General features: G+C 39.4%; 1 protein-coding gene across 1 annotated transcript in view; it reads right to left on the bottom strand.

Annotated features, from left to right (window-relative positions):
- LONP2 (lon peptidase 2, peroxisomal) overlaps window positions 1-19,557 on the bottom strand; it is a 38,334-nt gene extending 18,777 nt beyond the window's left edge. Inside the window, exons 1-10 of the mRNA XM_069026601.1 lie at window positions 19,300-19,557; window positions 18,186-18,420; window positions 17,374-17,505; window positions 15,982-16,104; window positions 15,009-15,169; window positions 14,705-14,799; window positions 13,182-13,440; window positions 7,439-7,580; window positions 1,441-1,591; window positions 641-767 (exon numbers count right to left, since the gene is read on the bottom strand). Of these exons, the coding sequence (XP_068882702.1) occupies window positions 641-767; window positions 1,441-1,591; window positions 7,439-7,580; window positions 13,182-13,440; window positions 14,705-14,799; window positions 15,009-15,169; window positions 15,982-16,104; window positions 17,374-17,505; window positions 18,186-18,420; window positions 19,300-19,532 (1,658 nt within the window). The 5' untranslated portion in view covers window positions 19,533-19,557. The remainder of the gene's footprint in view (window positions 1-640; window positions 768-1,440; window positions 1,592-7,438; window positions 7,581-13,181; window positions 13,441-14,704; window positions 14,800-15,008; window positions 15,170-15,981; window positions 16,105-17,373; window positions 17,506-18,185; window positions 18,421-19,299) is intronic.
- Window positions 19,558-20,297: the final 740 nt, after the last annotated feature.

Consider the following 20,297-nt stretch of genomic DNA (forward strand, 5'->3'; position numbering starts at 1 on the left):
CAGGCAGTAACACTATACAAAACAGCCAAAACACTGGTCATAAAATACTTCAATTCATTGAATCACAATACACTTTTTCCACTGGAAATGAGCTAGTTTAAAGTTCAAATGATGTTCTGATCAATATTTTTGCTGTCATGTTGAACAAAAACCCTAGTTCTAATGAAGAGAAGCTATTAAAAAAACCATATTTTAATTTTTTAAACCTAATTCAAAATTTTAGACAAATGTACCCATCAAGTCACAAAAAAAAAAAAGAAAGGTAATTTCCATTTTTTGTATGAAAATGATAGAAATATAACTTGGTTCTTTAAACTAAATGTTGTCTGCTGCCAAGGCCACGGCTTCACACACTGCAGCCACAGGAGCCTCAGGTGTTCCTGTTTATTCACAGGGCCTTGGCAATTGTGTCAGCACAACTGAGTAGGAGCCACACCTGGAGCACAGGAGCAAGGAATTCTCTACAGAAAGGATATTCTGTAGAAAAGACAAGAGCTAAGGAAAGAGCAAACTACCAATGGTTGAACTGCTGAAGCTATTAAGGACAATACTAAGACATGTTTGTGCTATCACATTATAAACTGATTTACTAGTTGCAAAAAAAGAAGTTATTTAAACTGAAAGCAATGAACAGATTTACCTGGTAATTATGCCCAAAGTGGTTACTTGGGGAATCTGTATTTGCTGTGGAGTCAGACCATGTTGTTCAAGCTGTTTGGGAATCAAGTGTCTATGTGCAATTTCAATTTTTTCTTCTTGTGTGTATCCTTCAAAAAAAAAAAAGCATGTATTTATTAACAATCTTTTTGCTTAGACACTACAATATAATCAGATTTCTTACCTTTTACAATTCTACCTGATTGAATTTAACAAAAACCCTCCCCCAGCTATAATTTACAAGGCTGCTGGTATGATCCTTTGTGATTATTCACAACTTCATGCAAACAAGAACAGAATTTTAGTGTTTCGAAGATCCCTTTCTCCATTGAAATCTTAAAAGGATGCATCAGCCAACAGATAGTTAGAATACAAACAAATCAGTGAAGGAAAATATCATTACAGAATGTATCCATGTATCACCACAGACCTGAAACTGAATTTTCCTGAGAGCAAGGCTAAATATATGGAATATTTAAATATTATTATATAATTTATTATACTATTTAAACATTATTATATAATTTATTATTCTTATATAATTTATAATATTATATATATATATAATTAAATATAAATGTTTAATATTTGCATATATAAATACTATTCATGACAGAGGCCACAACAGAGGCATCCTGCCTTGTCCCTTTTAACGATTCTGGCCACACACTACAGATTCCTGGCAGGCTTTCCTTAAGGAGCTGCCTTTCATTTCAGCAAAAACACCCCAAACTTGTTTAAGGACCAGCAATAGCCACTGTAATGAAAGCACTGCAGTGTTACCTGGCACCTGGATAACTTCCATTCTGTCCAGCAGAGCGGGTGGGATCGTAGCTGTAGTGTTGGCTGTAGCTATGAAAAGCACTTGGGACAGGTCAAAGGCTACGTTTAGGTAGTGATCAGTGAAACTGTGATTTTGTTCTGGATCCAACACCTTAACAAAAGTGAACACAAAAGTCATGCAGTTGGTCAACCACAAGTAAGTAAAATATGCACATCTTTATTATATTCCATTTGGATCTGTCAAATCCGACTTTACAGTGATAAAATACATTAAGGATATCACTAAATCCTGGCCTTGCCTGGATGTTTCTGTGACTACATTTCACACCACATGTACAGTTCAAAAAGTCATTTCCCCATGAGCTGTTCCTGACCTTTTCTAGAGGTGGCTGCAGCATTTCTCCAGCCATCAAGTACCTCCCCTAAGCTGTATCCCCATGACCTTTTACAGATGCTAGAGTGACCCTTCAAGGACTCACAGCAACCTTGGAAAAGCAGCCCATGTGGTCCCATGGAACAAGGAGAATTCTCCCAAGTAATCCCTGACTCCAATCCTCACCTGTTGCTGGCCGCTCTTCTTACTCTAAGCTTACTTCTTACTCTCACAACAACATGTGAGATCTCTCTGTGAGACCAAGGGGAAGAACACAATCCCAGCCTTATCTGCTGTCACTAAATCACATGCTCCACTTATTCTGCTTTGTCCAACTGTTACTACTGATGGAGGAGTAAAAGTTCTTATTGCCCATGACACCCAGGCAAGCTCTGACCCTTGATGAGCCCTGGCTTTCCCAAAACAATCATTTTTCTTTTTGTCCCAAAACAACAGAGATGAAATTGAACAAGCACTGCAGAACAAAAACACACAATCTGACCAACCTCAAAAATGAACTGAACAAGTAGAACTAGGGCTTAAATATTTGTGTTGCCTTCCTAATGCTTTCAGTACTACTTATGTGTGCTAATGCAACACTTGTCTATATTTAAGATTAGGTGATAAATATTCAATGTACATGTGGAACATGAGGGTACTGAGATACTGTCTTGTAGATTTTTTAACACTGCCACAAATGGGAAGTTCATGGTCTATAGCAATGTACTCTTGGCTTCCATATCACCTGTGAACCACCTCTGCTTCACATCCCATTAAAGTAATGCCACACTTTTCCCTTCCAAATGATGAATGATCAATGCTATACCAACATGAATAATTCTCATGTCACAAATAATGGGACCCACGCATCTCCTGAGAAACAGCGCACCACTGTCAAAATAATTTATCTGCCTACACCCAAATGAATGCACACAACCTGAACTATAGCCAAGAACAGTGCTGATAATTAAAAAAAAAAAATTGAATTTGAGAACTTCTTAGAAAGTTATAAAAGAAACAATTCTGAATTTTCATTACTCTTCAATTCTCTTCAGGCTTTGAAAAGTGAAAAAATCTTTAGGATAAAATTATGATCAGAACAAACTAGGAATTTTTTTTTTTTTTTACAGAATGCCAGAAACACAGCAGATTTCCCCAAAAACCAGAATAAATTCTAATTTTATTTTGAAGTACTGCACAGATTTAAGAGCAATATTTAGAAATGTATTGCAGCTGCAATAAAATACCAGCTACACATTCCCCTTAACAGTGAAATCTTAAAACATACTGAAGCATATGCTTCAATTCTGAACCTAGGGCTGGAACTCCATGAATGCCATTGTGCACTGGCTCTAAGCTATTCAAAAGCTTTCTTACCCTTTTCAGCAAGCAGCTGCTGTCATTTACTCCCCTTCCTTACCAATGAAGGCAAAGGCCTTGAAGTATCCTGACAAGCCAAGTCCACTGATGAATAATTCAATCAGTTAGAGATGTGCCTTACCTCAGCCAGCCCCACAGTCTGGCCCTAAACTATAGGGAGCCACAACAACAGACAGGGAAAGCAAGCACAGCATCTACAAACTGTCTTCAAAACAAGTAGGTTTATACCAAATATTAGTCTCCCATTCAAGGCCTACTCTGGCAAATTTTTCAAAAGTTATTTAAACAGCTAATCCTAATTCAACTTACTCCCCCCCTTTTTTTATACTGATAACAGTATTTCCACAGAATTCCAGTCTGTAAGCTGAAGCGTTTGCAACTAATTCCAAAGCTGCTGAAAAACAATGTATTCTGATAGACCAAATTGGCATTTTGTCACATTTATTTAAATGCAGGTTTCTTTCTCCTTCTAGTCTGCAGCTAGAAATCCTTCTGAATCCTACTCAGTGCCAAGATGGTGATTAGAATAGGATTTACAAAGGTACACAAAATATTGATGCTGTACTCATATGCAAAAAATACTAGCCAATAAAGATAATGGAAACTGTAACACAAACCAACTCGGATTATATCTAAATGTGAATTATCTGAGATTTTTTACAAGGGCTGGAGTTCCTCCAGACTTAAAGTTCTTTGTCACGGTAACTATTTTTTAGAGTAAGGTACAAACCAGTGTCCTGCCTATGTATTTCAAATAGACTTTCCAAAGCAAATAGAACTGCTCTTCAGTTAGGTATCTGTGCTGAAATTCAAGTTCAAAAGTTTTCCAACATATTCAACTAACATAAAAATGTGAAGTACAAAAAGAACATTCAGTGCACAAAGTATCTTGGCTAATTTATGACAGATAGCTCACATGCATACAAAGGCTTCTCTGTAACAGCTTTTTATTACCACAAAATCCAGAATAAAGTCCATGAACATTTCATTGCCTGGCTATGCTCCTGGTCTAATTTCCCTGCATACAAATAGTCACTATCAGGCACTTGGATCCATTTCTGTTTTCTTCTGGTTTTAACAGAGGTCATCTAAATTTAGACTAAAATATTCCTTTGTTCATGAACAGTAACTGGAAATAGGAAGACGTTCTGTCTTGCTGAAGCAACAGCTCTGCAGAAGCATTAGAACTAAACACATATCCGGCAATTATAAAGCACCAAGCTTTGCTCCCAAGCTCACAGGGATGGCCATTTTCTTCCTGAATATGCCCTGTTGTAGACAGCAAGAATTTAACACACCTACACATTAAGGAAAAAAGGATGTGCCTTTCATACTTAATGATGGCACCTACCAGACAAGCAGCAGTGTGAACAGCAAATGTACCAGTTAGGTGACCACTGACTATTGTCTGCTCTCCAACATAACAGCCACTTTTGCTCATTCCAGATGGACTTTCCAACAATGTAAACCATGAGAAGCAGATGAAAATTAAGGTATTATGTCCAGACATGAGCTGTCCATTAGAAGAGGTAAAGCACCTGCTTCAGGATGTTTAGCCAGCAGTAAAGGGATATAGAGATCTCGCAGGGGAGCAGCCCAGCCATGGTTAATAGAGCAATTACTTCTCCAGATGCAACTAATGGTCAATTAGCAGGGCTTACATAAAGCCTGCAGCCCAGGCAGGCAGTGGGAAGTGAACCTTATGAGCCTCAGCTGAAAAAATCCATGGCAGGAGCAGAGCTGAGTATCACTGAGAATGTGGTTTTAAAAGATGGAAAACAGAAACATCTCAAAACAGCAACAAAGTATCCAGAATTCAAACACAACTAATTAAACAAGTATTAATTAAATTTGTTTGCCCTCGCAAACTTGATGTGATAGAAGAATACAGTTGTTCTGTACTGCAGGACAGTATACAAAAAAAATTATTAAAAAAAATTATAAAAACCAGCAAAGGTTAAATAACATTACCAGTATTAATATATAGATCTAGATTCATTATCAGAATGCCCTTTCCAAGAAATGCGAAATCATTGTGTCTGCGTAGCAAACAACAGACAGCTAAGTAGAAAATTTTGATTTTCAGGTATTTTTACCCATGCATTGGCTAGAATTAGAACAGCTTAGTTCAAATATCTAAAAGACAAATGACAGGAGAGGTATCAGGAAACTCAGAAACAGAGCATTACATTTTCACCAAAGTGTAACTAAAACCCCACAGGAGAATAGTACAAGGAAAATGCTTGTATTTATTACACACCCTGCTTGTTTTCTTTGCACTTTGAGGCTTTTCATGCACCCTAGAAAAGTGTCCTATTCACTTGAGAAATGCACAGGTAAAGGACCATAACTGTCACTTTTAAAAGCTAAAGAAGTGAAGCCATGCTATTTTCTAGCACATTTAAATTACTACTAGTTCATGTTAACATGCAAAGATCAAAACAGAGCTCTCAAACCACAGCCTGTTCATACAGTGATTTTAAAAGAACTCGTTGCCCTTGTCAAAACAGTAATTTTCCACTATCTAGCAGGAAGAAAATAATGACGTTTGTAGAAAGTCAATTGACGCTTCATTTGCAGAATGTCATACAGCATCCAGATGAGCTCATGACACCTTAATTTAAGTAGCATTTTTCATATTTAAATCGCTGCATTAAGCACTGTCAGTCAAGAGAGTCATTAGAATGACTCTGTATGCAAATACTATCAGAACCACTTTCACCCCTACCTATCAAAGTTACCAGACCTCAAGTCTGATAACTGAGATGCTTCTAGGATTATGCCCTAAGTCACTTCTGTGACAGCGAGCCAGGCTACCTCAAAAAATGTGAGTATTTTTTACTAATGCCCCTGCTTTTGACTGAAACAGGTACAGAACTAGGACAGAAGTGCAGCTTCAACAGCGGGAGCATGGCAGTCCCTACTGCCAGAGAGAACACAAAAGAGAAGGCAGAGTGTAAAACCACAGCTGTACAAGGAATACTAAAACCATGAAGTGCATTAGAGCTATATCTGCCCTGGCCGCCTCAACACTTCAGCCTGGCCCAGCCGTGCCAGCACCTCCCTCATTCTCTCCTTTGCCATCTGTGCTGGCACAGGAAGATAGACACAGCCTTCTACCCAGGGCAGGGCAATGCTTTGTCTCTTCCCCACACCTCAGGAGGTGCTCCTTCCTCTCTCCACGAAACTGCTAGAATAAAAGCATTGAATATGCACAAGCCAGTGGAAGAAGGAATTGTTCTGGGATATCATGTCACACTCCAGAAAACAGAAGCTAGGAAGAAGGTTCTGACAACTCATCACTGCTGTCTTCTACATGATACAAGAAGTTTGTAAGGCACAGGTCATCTTATTCATGATCACTTCAATTTTAGCCTCCTAAAAGCCCAACTAGCCTAGTTAATAACATCTCAACACCTCATGAGATTTACAAAATACTCCAAGAGTATCTCATTCACCAAAGTCCTCAATTGTATCTCCTGAATTCTACTTGTGTCTTTAAGCAAATCAACTTTGACAACTCTAAAACGCTTGTGATAAAGTAACTGTAATATGTGTTTCAAAATTAGATTCATTTATATCTTAGTCTGAGTGCCAGAATTTCAGAAAAAAAGCACTCATGAAAAACCTGACTCTCATGGAAAGCTAACACTCATCACACCATAATCAGCCAAACACTCATCATACCATAATCAGTCAAGGAGTGGGGATCTGTGACTTACATGAAAAATCTAAGTTCAGAAAGTTACTTACAACACTAATTAAAGAAATGCTCCTAAAAGAACATGCAGCTAGTCCATATTATGCACTAGGTAAAAGGCTTAGCTCCAATGCAAGTTGGTACCATCAAGAGCTTCCAAAATACACTAAAGTTGTTCCAAGAAAGAAAGGGAAAACTTGAAGAAGTCGAGTTACTGTTTAGATCCTCTACAGTTCTTTCTTAGCTAACAACATTTGATCATTAAAAATCAACATTCCCAAATAAGTTATGTTTAGGGCTTGAACAGTATTTAAATACAGAAAACAGCCCAAAATCTATCCTTGTGTTCAAATACAGCTCCCTGAGACTTATATGTTACTTAGCACAATATGTGACAGCATCTGCATTGTGCCCAAGCAATTGACAGAAACCCACCCCAGAACTCAGTAGCTGATATTTGAATAACAAAGCTGGCACTGTCAGGCTTTCTTTCGTCCAGTGAGTCCCGTTTAATTATTTTAAAATACAAATGAAACACCTCTTACCTCAAGCAAGGCTGCTGCAGGATCCCCCTGCAAGCTCTTTGCCAGTTTATCCACCTCATCCAAGAGGAAAACGGGATTGTTCACCCCGACAGTCTTAAGCCCATTGATGATCCTGCCAGGCATGCTGCCCACATAAGTACGCCTGGAAAGGAATGGGTATGGAGAAAGAGGGTGGTGACTCGGTGAACAGGGAGAGGAACATCCAAAATATCACAAATAAAACTCCAGGCAAAACACAAGAACAAGGAGCATTGCAACAGTCCTTGCTTTTTTTACAAAAATTTGTGGAACTAGCTGATAAAAATATGGAATATACAACTGAGCTAATACAAGCAATTATAGCAGCAGATGAAAATTTGAGTTCCATGGTGAACTAGTTGGTATTCAAAGATAAGAATTTGCATTAAAGTGTATCCAAACTTTACAGCTTGTGGACGTCTTACATGTGCCAGTACCAGCATCCTTGTACTGTATGAACAAGCAGAAGCAGATTTGGGAACCTCATTAATAAAAACATTTTCATAATTACAATGCTGGGATTTTGTCATCACAACAGAGTTCACACAGCATGTTACAAAAGAGACCAAAATTCCAATTACACTGAACTGTCACTGTCCCCAGGACAGCATGTTTTAATAAACACCCACCAAAAATAATTGTATTTACTATGTCATTTCAACATAAAATGAAAAATTGAACACCGCAATAAAACAAAAAATGACGAGTTTGAATTTATTCAGCAAAATCAGTAAAATCTTTTTTCCAAAACACACACAGAGCACAACTACATTTTACAGGTGTATATAACCCTTGTTTGCTGCATTTATCACAGTCTTTTCCGCTTGTGCCAAAAGAGCATGAAATTCCAAGAAGAAAGAGATACATTAAGTGCTGAATTACAGTATCTAGCTCACGACCCTTACAAAGCAGATAAGCAGAATAGGCCTGCTTTGCCATATGATCTGGTTTCCTACTGTCCAAAATAAACAGGATGACATTTACAAAGACACAACAAAAAATACCACGGGACTAATTTCCAAAGATACTAGAGATGACTTTAAATATATTTTAAAAACCCAGAAAACAACAAAAGCAGAAGCCAAACCACACAGCAGTGATGTCAGTTCCATGTAACATTTAACCACTGAGGAAACAAATAGCAGTAACTGTATTTAATTCTAGATCTGAGAAAAAATAAAAGGTTTTAAGATCTTCTAATCAGCCAACAATGCAAGAGAAATTCAGTTTGCCTGTTACCACCTTCCTGAGGCAGCTGCTAAAGACTGAAGCAGCCAGCAGGCAATAGTTTTTCACTTCACTGCTTTTGTATAGTCTTAATCTGCAGCAAGGGAGCGGATTGCTCTCACTGAGGGCTGTGCTGTGTAACATTCATTACAGATCAGGACTCTGCATGGCGAGGTATTACACAGCCAGCTTGCCTCCTCCTTCTCCATCTGCACACCCACGGCCTTGCCAAGAGAGGGAAAGTATTCTATAAAATGCAATCAGAGAATTAGGAGACTGAATCAGAGCTGAAGTTCACAGAAGTGAATCATTTACCAGTGCAACCAAATTTATCAGTGTAGCAATTTGGGCATTTCTTTGTTTTTTGGGGCAGTTTGGGCTTTTTTCAGGTATGGGTTTGATTTTTTTCTTTTTGTGGTTTTGGGTTTTGGTTTATGGTGGTAGTTTTGTTCTCCTCTGGGTTGTTTTTACCACAAGGTGCTCACTGCACTAGAGAATAAGTTTATATGTGTCAGAGACAATGCAGCCCAACTGTTTCAATATTCAGTTTATGCCAGTAATAGGATAACATAATTAGGTAAACATTAAACATTCTTTGTTCTTGCTTGACACATTATTCTCAAGTGCATGCTTAAAGTCATTACACTTTTTAAATGCATGTTTGTGTTTTTAGATACACAAAGTTTTACTTGATCCTTTCAAATCCTATAAAAATTTGAGCTATCCACATTCCATCTAGTTTTAAGAAAGAGGCTGTTATAAACTAAATGAAGGCAAACAGATGCAACAGTCTAAATTTGTGATACCTCTTCATTTATTACAGATGGACCAATACCTATTTTATTATACTATTAATCAAATACTTGAGATCTCCAAAGTTATTACAGATCACATCTCAACAAAAGAATCCTTGGTAAGACAGGCCCTGCAGGTATTTAAATATAAAACCAACTAGAATATATTAAAATTACAAGCAGATATGGCCATTTATCTGTCTGGCTGTTAACCTTTGCCTTGTAACTAGTGAAACTAAATACTACTGTTTGAGAACACTATCACTGAATGTGATGTTTATTTCATTATTTTTGCTAGGGTTGAATGGAGGTAAAACAATATCCCACATTGCTTTGTTCATTTTCTGATGCAGTTTTCTTTCCCTGCATTAAAACCAGAGGACAGACAGCTGTTCCCCACCCAAAACAGGAAGCACAGAGCAAGTTTCCTGGTTATCTCACTTGTGTAGCAACACTTAAAAAACCCTAAACCCTTGAGAGCACCAGAGAGAGAAGGTCTGCAACTTAGTAATCTTTGTATCTAGTTTTAGATCAGTAAAAAAGTACCTTTAAACAAAACGCTATGTACAGTATGTCATCAGGCACTATGTATCCTAGAAAATGCAAGAAAAACAGCTGGGAAATCTTAACCTTCTTGCTTCTCCCAAGGTAAACTGGGAAAGCATAGGAACTGGAACCCTTAAAGCAGTGCTAGTATTACTGAAAGAAAGAAACAGGACTCACTTTCTTCATAGTGATCTCAAGACAAATAGTTTTAAATCATTTTTAACTGCAGGGGTAGAAAAGGATAACAAAGTTAAGGCCACTGTCTCTGAACTTGCTTGCATAAGATCACAGCTTTTTTTTTTTTTTTGCAAGGCCAGAGGTTGCATCCAGTCAAGGGCTTTACAAATCTATCTCTGCTTTGTCCTTGCGTAACAAAGCTCATTCCTCTCATGGGTAAAGCTGCCTGCAGTTTGCTTTTTTTCTGGTGCAACAAGGCCAGTGCAGGGAGGTTCTGCCAGCACAGCTGTCCTGGCGAGGAATCCCACCTCTCCTCAAACAGGTGCACCTAAACAAGTCTTTAGGAAAGGCTGAAGCCAGAAGTGAACTGTTCCAGCTTTTGAAACTGGAAAGCAATGGTAACAGAGGAGGGAGTGCTTCACATGAAGGTGAGAAAGAAGAGCTTCACACTTACCTCACCAGCACCACTATAAATAAATGGCACAATTACATCTTTCCCTTTCAGAAATGGAAAAACACACAACATAGAAGATCATATAGCTCCTGTGTGACACAAAATATCAATACTGACGAGATTTTAAATGCAATGAGCTTCTTGGAAAAAAGTTTTAAGTCATCCTTCAGAATGGTTTGTGGGGTTTTTTTTTGTTGTTGTGTTTTTTTTTTTAATTCAAGTAAACAACAAATGTAAACCAGCATACTTTAACATATGGTATAGATGAGTGGTAAATGCAGACAACAGCTGAAGGATGTCTGATAAAGGAGTTCTGATTTTGTAGCAAGAGGATGATTTTGTTTTGGGAATGCAGAACAGTACTTGCTACTCTTCACCCAATCAATAAAGGATTCCCAAACCCCAGGTGCAGATCCCCAGTGAAATGGCCAAACCTGGGCGTCTCCAATTGCCCCATTTGCATGTCAGGTGGGACAACACAATTACTGAAACACCACGCCCCACCCTGCTGCTCTCCAAGAGATTTGTCTGCTTAATCTCTCAGTCTGCATCCTTCACTGAAGTGGCCCAAGAGAATGCTATTTCAGGCACTGTTTGCTTGCAAGTCAAACTGAAACAGTTCCTTCTGAACGTTCTAGTACATTTAGTACATTTTTCTACATGTTCAGTACATCAGTAGGTACATATAGTACTGTTCTTCTGCAATGTTAATGGAATGCTTAACTTAAGCCTCAAGGCCTAATAAGGAGCTTTTAGGAGAAAAAGAATGTCTTCTAAGGTGTAATACTAGAAAATCAGCCTACTCAACAGTGAAACTCAGAAAACAACGGTCTGTGTCTCCGCCACTTCTAGACCACCTCCCTCTGACTGCCACCAGATGCACAACATGGATTCACCTGACTGGGAATAACCTGAAGGAGCTATTCACACAAAAGGACATTACGGAGTTCTACAGAAAAGCTGTAGTTCTAATCTGATTAAATCTTATTCTAAGAAGCAGGAAAACAAACCAAAGTGGAATTTAAAATCTAGTAGGCAACAGGTGGGTTTGATTTTAGCTACAAAAAACTTGAAAAAGCAGTTGGTTACAAGGGACTCCTGGTACCAACTGGTCTAAAGTTAATTTTTAAGCCATACACCTGCTTGTTAAAGAGTAACCACACAATATTCTTGCTAATTCTAGATTACATTTTCCTTTGCTGGTGAAAAATAAACTCTTTTATCAAATATTTCTCATCATTTAATTTCAAGTACATTTTAGTATATAATTTGTAATGGTTAGCCTCTAAGATGAATCACTAACTAAATAATGCCCTCAAAAATGTGTGACAGCCACAAACACCCAAATTTAAAAGCTTTTTAGAGGCTCTCTCACGTGACTCTACCTGTCTGTACTCTTCATGAGGTCGAAGCACACGATAGAAAGTTTGACTTTTGTTTATAATGTCAAGTTCAAGATGTGATTTCCCTGTTACAAAGGCTTGAATCGTGCTCTGCTCTGAAGAAGTTACTCGCGTCCACAACGCTGAGTATTCCACAGCCTCTAGTGGCTTCACTTCGAATAGCACCTGTTGAGTCACATTTTAAGTTGTTTTTAGGACATTCTATTTTAGGTGTATTCTATTGAGAGTAGCTGCATAGCCACTGGGCAAAATTAACTGCTAGATGGCATCAAAAAAATAACTGATAGCTTTAATTCACAATATCCACCTACTGTTGTAAGGAGAAATTTGATTCAATAATATGACTTAAAAGAAAACCTGACTAAAATTCATTTTTCCAAATTTCCTACACTGCATGCAATAAGCATAAAATATGTTTAACGAAGCAAAAATGCTGCACTGATGCTTGGCAGTTACTTATCTTTACTACCCATTCATTATACTTCCAGTTGCAAGGATTGAGGAATGGATTAATACAAACCAAAGGTTTAAAAGAAGTAGATACAGAAAGGGACACAACATTAAAAACAGTCCTAAGGAATGTCATACAAAAATCTCTTTTTAAACCTGCAACCTTAGGTATTCTTGCATAAAGCTCCTTTTGAAATGGAAAAACAGTGCACAAACAAGTCTACTGCCATCCTCCAGCAACTTTCATGCATCACTCCAAGTTTCTCCTCCTGTTTTAGCAGCAAACATGGTTATGAAGGAATGTATTGCTACCAGAGGTTATATTCTATAACTAAATCTTTACACCCCTCTTAAAAAGCAGAAAAATCAGGAGTTTGCATTAGACTTTCTACTGAATTTTACTTCAAAGTGCTAAAATGACTGATGATGAAATCCATTCCCTATGGCAATAAAGGGCAGCAGCAGAAGGAAGGAATAAAGGCTGTACCTCAACACTAAACATCCATTCCCATTAAAATTCTCTCCCAAGTAACACCACTGAATGCCAAGGAAAACCAGTAAATACCTAACGTTGTTTCAAAGAAGCAAAATTTGCCTGTGTTGCCTGAACAGTGAAAATAATCAATACATTCTGCAGATTAAGAACTGCAATTAAGAAAGGAAGAAGTGATTACCTATGGCCTCGAATATCAGACTGATCACAGACTCCTCCTAAAGCAATTCTGTGGAATTCTCGACCCAAGGTCTTTGCAATTGATCTTCCAACACTGGTTTTACCAACTCCTGGGGGGCCCACAAAACAAAGAATGGGTCCCTTGAGGTTGTTTTTAAGCTGTCGCACAGCCAAGTACTCTAAAACTCTCTTCTTCAACTTCTCCATGGCATAATGGTCGTTATCCAAAACAATCCGAGCTGCACGGATTTCCAGGCGATCTGCCATGGACAGCAGCAAAGAGATCAGCACATTTACCTTAAAAATGGAAACAATTCCACGGTACAAACAAACACCTTCATCAGGGCAATCCCCCAACACACACACATTTCAGACAATGCTTTTCTAAAACAAAGGTATTACAATTCTTCTGTAACAACGAAATTAGACAGAAGATATAGTACGGATAATGACACAGTACTGATAACGACTTCCAAGGCTAAAATAATTATCATGATTTTCTATTTCTATATTCATGTGTGTTTTTATTCACTGTAGTTAGAGTTCAAAATAGCAATCACATGAATCACACTCACAAACTTTGCTTAAAGTAAAAACATCAAACTTCCCATGACATGGAATAATTTTAAAAGATCAAAGAGCAATTTCCACCAAAGAAAGCATTCTGCTAGGACATGACTGGCAAGCAACACTTTACTTGTTTTGGGATTCTTTGAATAATTCTGCACAGTATCTGTAGGCAGATTTTTTTACAATTCAATGATTAAAGAAAATATTTACAACATTTGTAAGCAGCCAGGGCTCTATTTCAAACCACCAACAATTTTCATCACGACAAATATCAGCAGAAGGGTAGAGACAGACATGCAGGTGTGCTAAGTCCACCTTGTGGAAAGGCATTCTGCCCACTTAACCTACTTGTGTTGGTCAGTAGGAGATGTCTGTTGTCTTGTTTCGTTTCCTACTCTTCCCTCACTCTCCATTTTTGCACATTGTATTTGTATTAACAGTATCACCCTCTACTCACAACTCCAAAAACTATAGTACAAAATGGACATGAGACTCAGTTGTTCTACTGCACTTCAAGTTATAATTATTAAAATTAATTGCAATTGTGCTTTTGTTCCTTACCAAACTTGATTAACTTAAGATAAACCAGAACCTTCTTCAGGAAGATTAATGTTACAGAAATGTCCAAAAGTTTTTTTATCTGACATATAAAAAATAATTAGATTCTCATTTCTTTATTATTTTTGATACATATTGGCACAAATTATAATTAACAACACTTTCATTTTTTAATGAAACTATTCTTATACGTTTTAAATTCACATTCTCAGATGTACAACTGAATTACACAGGCTATTCAGTGTACAGCTCTCACTGAAGTCTAATGGTTTACCTGGCTTACAGTAACATACCAACGATTTTTTTACAAGACAGCACTAAGTAACAGCGTTTACATGATAGTTACCCATCTTAAAAGGCCCGTGCAAGAGAATCACCAGTAATAGAAGGGTTTACCTTTTGTACTCTTGTTCCATGGCAATTCTACCATCAGTTCCAAATAATTTCTTGTCAAAGCATATTCTGGCATTGACTGAGGCATCTTCTTTAATCTGGAAATATAAGTGTGGAATTCAAAAGGCCAATCAGAAATTAAATGCAAAGAAAGACTCTACTGCACCACAAAACAGCAACGGAACAAAGCAGAGATTTAAAATCATTTCAAAAACACAATCAACACAAACATATATCAAACAGGAAAAGGTCTGCAAGATTTGTTTTAAACTTTAAAGGAGGAAACCACCATTTAAAAGCCTCCTACCTTTTTATTTCTTTAAGACAAACTTTAAGAGCTTGTTCTGACATACTGGATGTTCTAATCTTTTTTTCTAGCATGACAACATCATCATGATCTTCTTCTTCCTCCTCATCTTCTGTAATGCTTCCATGAGTAATTCTTCTATTAGGACGAATAGCTACAACCTGTGCAATGGAAAGAGAGCCAGAGAATTGCACCAGCTCTTGGTTTTTTTAAATAAGGTGTGTACTGTTTCTTAGAATGAAAATCATTACAAAAACACGTTTAACTCCAGAAATTAACTTCAAAAAGTGTTATTGGTGCTACTTTAAATAGTTACAGTTCTTTATGTATGTCCTAAGTAAATTCATCATATACTCTAAAGTAGCAACCAACACAAAACAAGAACAAAATTACAAGTAGCTATTTGTGGTATTTCAAGCACTGCAGCCCATCACATTAGGCAGAATAAATTTAATCTTTACAAAATAGGTAAATCACTCTTATCTTTTTTCATTTCTCAATGACTTCCCATTTACTGAACTATGTAAGTGCAGTTAGATGTAGCAAAGTTGAACAAGCTCCATTTTCCAACATACGTTTTTATGGGTATTCCAAAAGCTGCCATTCTTCTGCAATGCCATCACTAAAAAATACACTTTCACAGCACAGGCCAAAACTCACTGTGTGCATACCACTGATTCTTCAGACAAATCTGAGCATTCATTCAATGTCACAAAGTGCTCAGATTAACATAAAAAAATAAATTAAAAAAAATTAAAGCCTAAGCAGTTTTAAACAAATATTTTGTCTTTTGTGTATCTACATGGCCAAAGTTGCCACCTGGGTGTTCTCTGCAGCTCCAGACTATGATCACACACTATGGCTATACATTAAAAATGCACAGATTAAAATCGTGCATTCATTATTCTGTTTAAAAAGTGCATCTTAGTACTTATTTAGAATGTTTAAGTATCCCACATTTAAAGCTCCATACCCTTTTATCATCATCCTGTTTGGACTTTCTTGTTTTTTGAAGCAGCTTCAGGCCTTCAATCTGTCTAACAAGCAATGGTATGGTCATCTTGAACCGTTCTTCCAGCCTAACAGCATCTAAAATCTAAGAGCAAGGAGTTGTAAGCAGCCAACAAGTTCACACTGATGAATCCTCACTTTGGGGGAAAGGAACATGGAGGTACTGCCACTGTGTTTTGACCAGAGGCATAGAATAGGTGGATTAGGAAAAGAGGTAGCAAGAAAAGCAAGGAGAATACAGTACACAAAGTCTAGCCTCAAGGATCTGGATGCCTGAACTACACTTCAAACTAGAGAAAGTCTCTTATCCTGTCTAGTTTTAAAGCATCTTAGTATTTCAGTTGCATTTTCTGTGGCAACCACCTATCAACATTCTATTTTTCAACTACTGGGCCTCAGGAAAGAGATGGCCCTGTTAAGAAAGTTACAGCATCATCTCCTTGGGTAGCCCAGGAAAAAAAAATCACCTTGTGCCTTAACGTTTTTGTTTAGCATTTTTTTTATTTTGTCTTTTTAAAATTTTACACACAACTCCATTTTCATATTAAACAAAGTTAATATGTGGAAATAGGTAGAATTCTGCTCCTCTGTAATTCCACAACTTCCACCAGTTGCTCTTTTCCTTAAACTTCAAATAAAACAAAAAGTGACACACAAATAAGTAAGATACCTTCCTCCAGCAGGATATTCAGCTACAGTACACACCTCCCCTTCAAATTACTGCATTAATTTCTACTTGTGATGCTTTGAAAGAACCTAACATGCTTTCAATTCCAGGTGCAGCATAAGCAGCAAAACTTCCAAACACAGTAAGCAAATACAGAAATCAGACTAATAAGCACCAAGCCATAAAGATCATTTTTACATAGATTTACTATGACATATGATAGAAATATAATCGTCTCAGTATTTAAAGAAACCCAGACTTCAAGATGTTTTTAGAAGTATTTTTTAAAAAATTATTCTGAAGTTATTAGTATTAAGATATGTAAAATGATCAGTCAGCTGTGATAAGTAAGCAAAGTTTCAACACAGTCTGAAGAAAGACTTATCGTCTTTACTATGGGAAGTCCATGCTCTACTTACTTTTTAATAAAATAACCATTTCCAAGATTTCCCAACTAGATCTATTTACCTAAGGTGAGTTCTGACATATGCATATATAAACACTTTAAAAAACACCGTAAAACTATTTTACAAGCATTTATGCTCAGTTGTAACACAAATCCCTGCTGGCATAATGTTACCACTGTACAGTCACAAGTGTAAGCAATCCCAAAATTACCGACAAGTGCTTTACTCTTAAAAGATAGCAACACCTAACTACCACTGAAAAAGCTGAAGAACATGATACCTGCAGCTTCTCTTGGTTGGTTGTTCTGATGATAGAGGTCAGTATATCTGGCAGAGCTTCTCTTGGCAGATTGTCCAGGAGACGCCGGAGCTTTGCGACTGCAGGCACTGACATATCCAGCATCTCAACCAGCTACAACACACAAGGAACAACATTAATGGCTGCTGGTTTTCTTCTGGAATTATCTCAGTGGCTCTCTGACCTAAACAGGATCGTATCTTTCAGTGTGAAACACGTCTAGGTAGTTTGCCATAAAGCCACTGAAATAAGTTCACAAAAAGTTCACAGATGAGACACTAACTCAGCATAGAGCACCAAGACTTTGAGCTTCCTGCTTGTTTGAGAAGTTCAAAAATATCATTATTATTTGCAGCATTTTTTTCTACACATACATCTCTTATTTCCCCCACAGGCCCAGGTTAAAAACTTCCCCATGACTCTTTTTCTATACATCCTTTAAATTCCAATTCATTATACTTCCAATGTATGCATTTTCTTACACATCTATAAAATTCCAGAAAAATTAATCAATTATTTTACTAGAATGTATTTACAGTATTACTATATATGAAACACCAACTTATCATAGGTAACACAAGCAGTTAGACTCGGCTGCAATGAGCTGTACAGACACCCTGGAACTTGGCACAGAAACCTTAAGCTGTAACAGTAACATTTATTTTGTAACAGAAATACTGAAACTCTACTAGTTGCTGAAAAATACAGGACCTGGAGAAAGAGCAGATAGGAAACAAATAAAGAGCCTAACTGTACACACAGGTTATATGATACATAGGAATAAAACAAATTACCTGTACTGCGTACTTGTAGAATTGTTCTGACAGCTCTCCAAGCTCCTCCTCAGATTTATGGCCATTAGTGAACTGCTCAAGTCGATCTAACTGCTGCACCTCAGCAACGGGATATGGCTTCTCCTTCAGCAGCTGCAGGATCTGGAATCGGCAGAGGCCTGTCACCAGCAACGTGTAATGGGGCTTGGGCCAGTTGCTACCAACCACCTGAACTGCCAAGGCAGCAGTGCCAATCCTAAAAACAGATCAAATCCCTGTATTATTTGTCACCTTCCACAGAACATTTTGTGTGCTCCTTATCAGAAGCAATCAAGGTATATATAGGTTGCAAGACCCTGCTGGGTCATAGTTCCTATCGTGAAATGAAATCAAATTACCCAATTTCCTTTGTAACACATATTACAAATCCAAACCCTAATACCTGAGCATGAATGAGTTAACTGAAAAATCAACTAAGATACTGTAATACAATCATTCAATTTAGAAACACGTGTAATTTCTTCATAATAATGGATCTCGCTGTGGACAGGCACATTGACATTTCTGCTTAAACAATATGCCCTGGGAAATGAGAGTGTTTATAAATTGCGGTTCTTCACTGAAATTCCCGGTCTTGTGCTGAACAACGTTTTAGATTACTGTACCTATTTAAGCAGATTTACAACAGAAGTTATTTTCTTGCAACATCTTACCAAGTCCACTGATACGATAAAGTTCGGAGAGTAAGGGTTACAGCATGTTAGTTTCACCACACAGAAGTACAATTTGTTTTATGTGAACTAAGCCAATATCCGTGTTATCTATTAGGTGGAAAATGCTATGGTTAACAGCTAACGCAGCCCTAGAGCTGCGTTCTTTCGTCTTATTTTGCTCGTCCACCTTGGTCTCTTTTCAAACTTCCCCTCCGGCCGCCGGCCAGCCCGTCCCCGGCACCTCGCCCGCTGGGCCGGTGGTGCAGCCAGGGTTCTCGGAGGGCAGAGGCGTTTCCCGAGGGCAGCGGAGCCGGACGGCCCCGCGTGTGACCCCATGGGGAGCCCCGGCCGGGGAGGCCGGGCCGGGCTCCGGGGGGCCAGCAGGCCGCGAGAGCGGCAGGGAGAGCCGGGCCGGGCCGCACCTGTGCAGGTTGGGCAGGTCGTCGCAGTCGGAGGTGGGGTCGCTGGTGTTGGGGATGACGCCGATGATGGTGCTCCGCAGCGAGGTGCCCTTCAGCAGCCGGCTGCGCACCAGCTGCATGTTGCGCGGAGAGTCCACGCTGGTGCGCATGGTGGAACCGGGCAGCAGCACGCTCTCGTGTGTGAGCAGCAGCGGCAGCCGGCTGGGGATCTGGATAGCGCTGCCCGCCGCCATGGCTGCCGTCACCCTCGCACTGCCCCGCGCCCCTCACGACGGCCCCGCCCCCTACGGGCGCCCGACAGGGACCGGCAGCGCGCGCCCCGCCGCGCCCCCTGGCGGCGGCGGCAGCGCTGCCCCCGACCCGGGCCGGGCCTGGCCTCGGCCACGAATCGCCCCCGCTCCCGAATCGCCGCCGCCGCTCCCGAATCGCCGCCGCCGCTCCCGGGGCCTCTCGGGCCCGGTCTCCTTGCAAACACCGAGCCCGGGCCGGTTCCTCTTCAGTCCCCCGGAGGCCGCTCGGCCGCCGGCAGGTGTCAGGCTGGCACTGGCAATGGGTGCGTGCTATGAGCTGTCGAACGAGTGCTCCGACATTGGAGAGGGAGAGCGTAACAAATCTTACCGTTTGTTAAATGGGACGGTTACGAAATGAAATCAAATTTTTTGTTGGTTTTTACACAAATCTGCTCTCCTGCATCCGTGCTCCGGGTCAAAGGGCTCAGCATCTTGTTTCACAGAGTCACAGAATCGTTCAGAAGGAGCTCTGGAGGTCACCCAGTCGCACCCGCTGCCAAGGCAGGGACGGGCCCCTGGCGCAGGTGACACAAGCACGCGCCCAGGTGGGTTTGGGATGTCTCCAGAGAGGGACACTCCGCGGCCCCCCTGGGCAGCTGCTCCAGGGCTCTGCCACCCCCCATGGGAAGCAGTTGTTCCTCCTGTTGAGGAAGCGCAGGTGAACACAGGTGTCCTTCCACGTGCTCCTGGCAGCCCCAAAGCGGAGGG

The sequence above is a fragment of the Aphelocoma coerulescens genome, chromosome 11 (genome assembly GCF_041296385.1).
Source record: "Aphelocoma coerulescens isolate FSJ_1873_10779 chromosome 11, UR_Acoe_1.0, whole genome shotgun sequence".
NCBI lineage: Eukaryota > Metazoa > Chordata > Aves > Passeriformes > Corvidae > Aphelocoma > Aphelocoma coerulescens.